At 48.0% G+C, this 2,016-nt stretch overlaps 1 pseudogene across 1 annotated transcript; it reads left to right on the top strand.

Moving 5' to 3' along the window:
- Positions 1-553: 553 nt before the first annotated feature.
- TEOVI_000745500:pseudogene lies at positions 554-2,002 on the top strand (annotated as a pseudogene). The gene has a single exon. A coding segment is annotated over exon 1 (1,449 nt).
- The last annotated feature ends 14 nt before the right edge of the window (positions 2,003-2,016 follow it).

Below are 2,016 nucleotides of genomic sequence, written 5' to 3'. Positions count from 1 at the left end.
TTCGAAGGATATGGGGAAAATAGAAACTTATGCAGTATCTGGAGAGAAATTGTATTTTGTGTATGAAACAATTTGTGGTGGAAAGTTTAAGGATGATGATTTGTTTAGAGCTAAAAAATTGCGAAACACAAGGTAAGACAGTGCGGCCTGAAGTGGCGCACGCGCTGCTCTTTGAGTCGTGCTTTCCAAAGAAAAAACCAGCGAAGACAAAGAAAACTCAACTTTAACTAGACTTTGACAACGAGGGGCTTACTGTATACCGTACCAGAAAGACGCTGAAAGCTGATTGGACGATCGTCTGACAAGACTGTCCATCTGCGATTTGTCAGCGACCCGATGTGTAATACAACTTAGTAGCGTGTCAGCAACTCTAACGCCAAACGATACTCTCCTCTTACTACACTGACAATTTTACAAAGCATAGTTATTTTTAATCACTATTCTTTAATTTTTGGCAATTGGAACAAAAAAACCAATGCCAAGGAAACCGGACCCGCAGATCCGGAAACGGGCGCTTTCAACCGTCCTTTCTGTACTCTTTATCGTCCCAAGCCGTTGCAACTGTGCCGCCCTGGACAACCAAGGTCCCTTCAGAGCACTTTGCAAGGCATGGGTAGCGGCCAAAACAGTCAGGTTAAACGCGTGGCAGCGGCCAGAAAAAAGCCAGGAATACTACGATATCCAGAACTACAATATGAGCGTGGCAACAACGGAGTGGCAGAGCATTTTCAAACTAAAAGACGCCGACAAAGACTGGGCAACTTTCAAAGCAAGCAACAAGCCAACCTTCGACAAAGTGGATTGGACCGAGTACTGGGAGGACTGGCGGGCGGCGCACGCGGCTGTATTCGGTAAAAGCGCGACGTGGATCAAGGAGAACCCGTTGAAGCTTCAGCAACACCAGCTGGCAGCTGCACGCGATTACTTAAATCGCACTGCGCACGATGCCCGGTCGCTCTACCAGCAAATAGCAATTGAGCCAAGCGACGGTCAGAAACCGCTAGCAACTGTCATCGAAGAAACACTACAAGACACACTCTGCAGCGGCACACTAAAGCTAAACGGCGACAAAAGCGGATGCACAGACAACGCACTCGCCGCGATCCAGAAAACGGACGAATGCACGGGCGCAAAGGCCGGGCAAAGTATCGGCCACGACTTAATGCGCCTTTGCAGCACGCAAACGGCAGACTCGTGCACACCGGGCAACGAAGCAACAGCAATAATGGACGCCGGCACGCTCGAAAACGGCGTACTTGCAGCATTAACCAAGCATTGCGGACAACCAGCAGAAGAAGCAGGCGCGGTAGACATGCTAACGTCAGCGCTGTATGCAACGGAAGCTCAGATATCGAACGCTGCAGGCGCAACAAACAAAGTAACAATAGGCAAAACGGCGAACGCAAACGAGTGCTCAGCGAGCCAAGCCGACTGCGTCGACTATACAAACTATTTCGGCGAAAACAACAAAGGCTTCGACAGCATCCCATGGGTAACCAAGTTCCGAAAGGCAATCAAATTGCTAAAACAAAATTATGCACACAAGGAGATAACCGACAACATGCAACGGCAAATAGCAGCACTAAGACGGTCATCGTCCAGAAAATACAACGCCAAAGACGCAGCCCCCATTGCTGCTGCAAGTGTAGACCAACAAGGAATTCACAAAAACAAGCACAGAGCAGACATTGAATGCGACAAACACCACGACAACCAAACCGAATGCGAAAAACTAGAATGCACTTATGATGCAAATGCGGCAGATGCTAAAAAATGCAAACCCAAAACAGTAACAGAAAACACAGCAACAGGAGCAGGAGCAGGAGAGGCACCAAAAGAGGGACCAGCTCCAACTGGATGCGCAGCGCACGGAACTGGTAAAGCTGAGTGCGATGCTGACAAAAAAGACGACAAGCAAAATTGTGCATGGAGGAAGGGAAAAGACGGTGAAGATGACAAAGATTAAGAAATGTGCCGAAATGGTAGTTTCTTAGTAAATAAAAATTTTGCTCTGAT

Source organism: Trypanosoma equiperdum (genome assembly GCF_001457755.1).
Source record: "Trypanosoma equiperdum strain OVI genome assembly, contig: ctg_1770, whole genome shotgun sequence".
Lineage (NCBI taxonomy): Eukaryota > Euglenozoa > Kinetoplastea > Trypanosomatida > Trypanosomatidae > Trypanosoma > Trypanosoma equiperdum.
The sequence above is the reverse complement of the archived record's forward strand: the minus strand, read 5'-3'. Positions and strand labels throughout refer to the sequence as shown.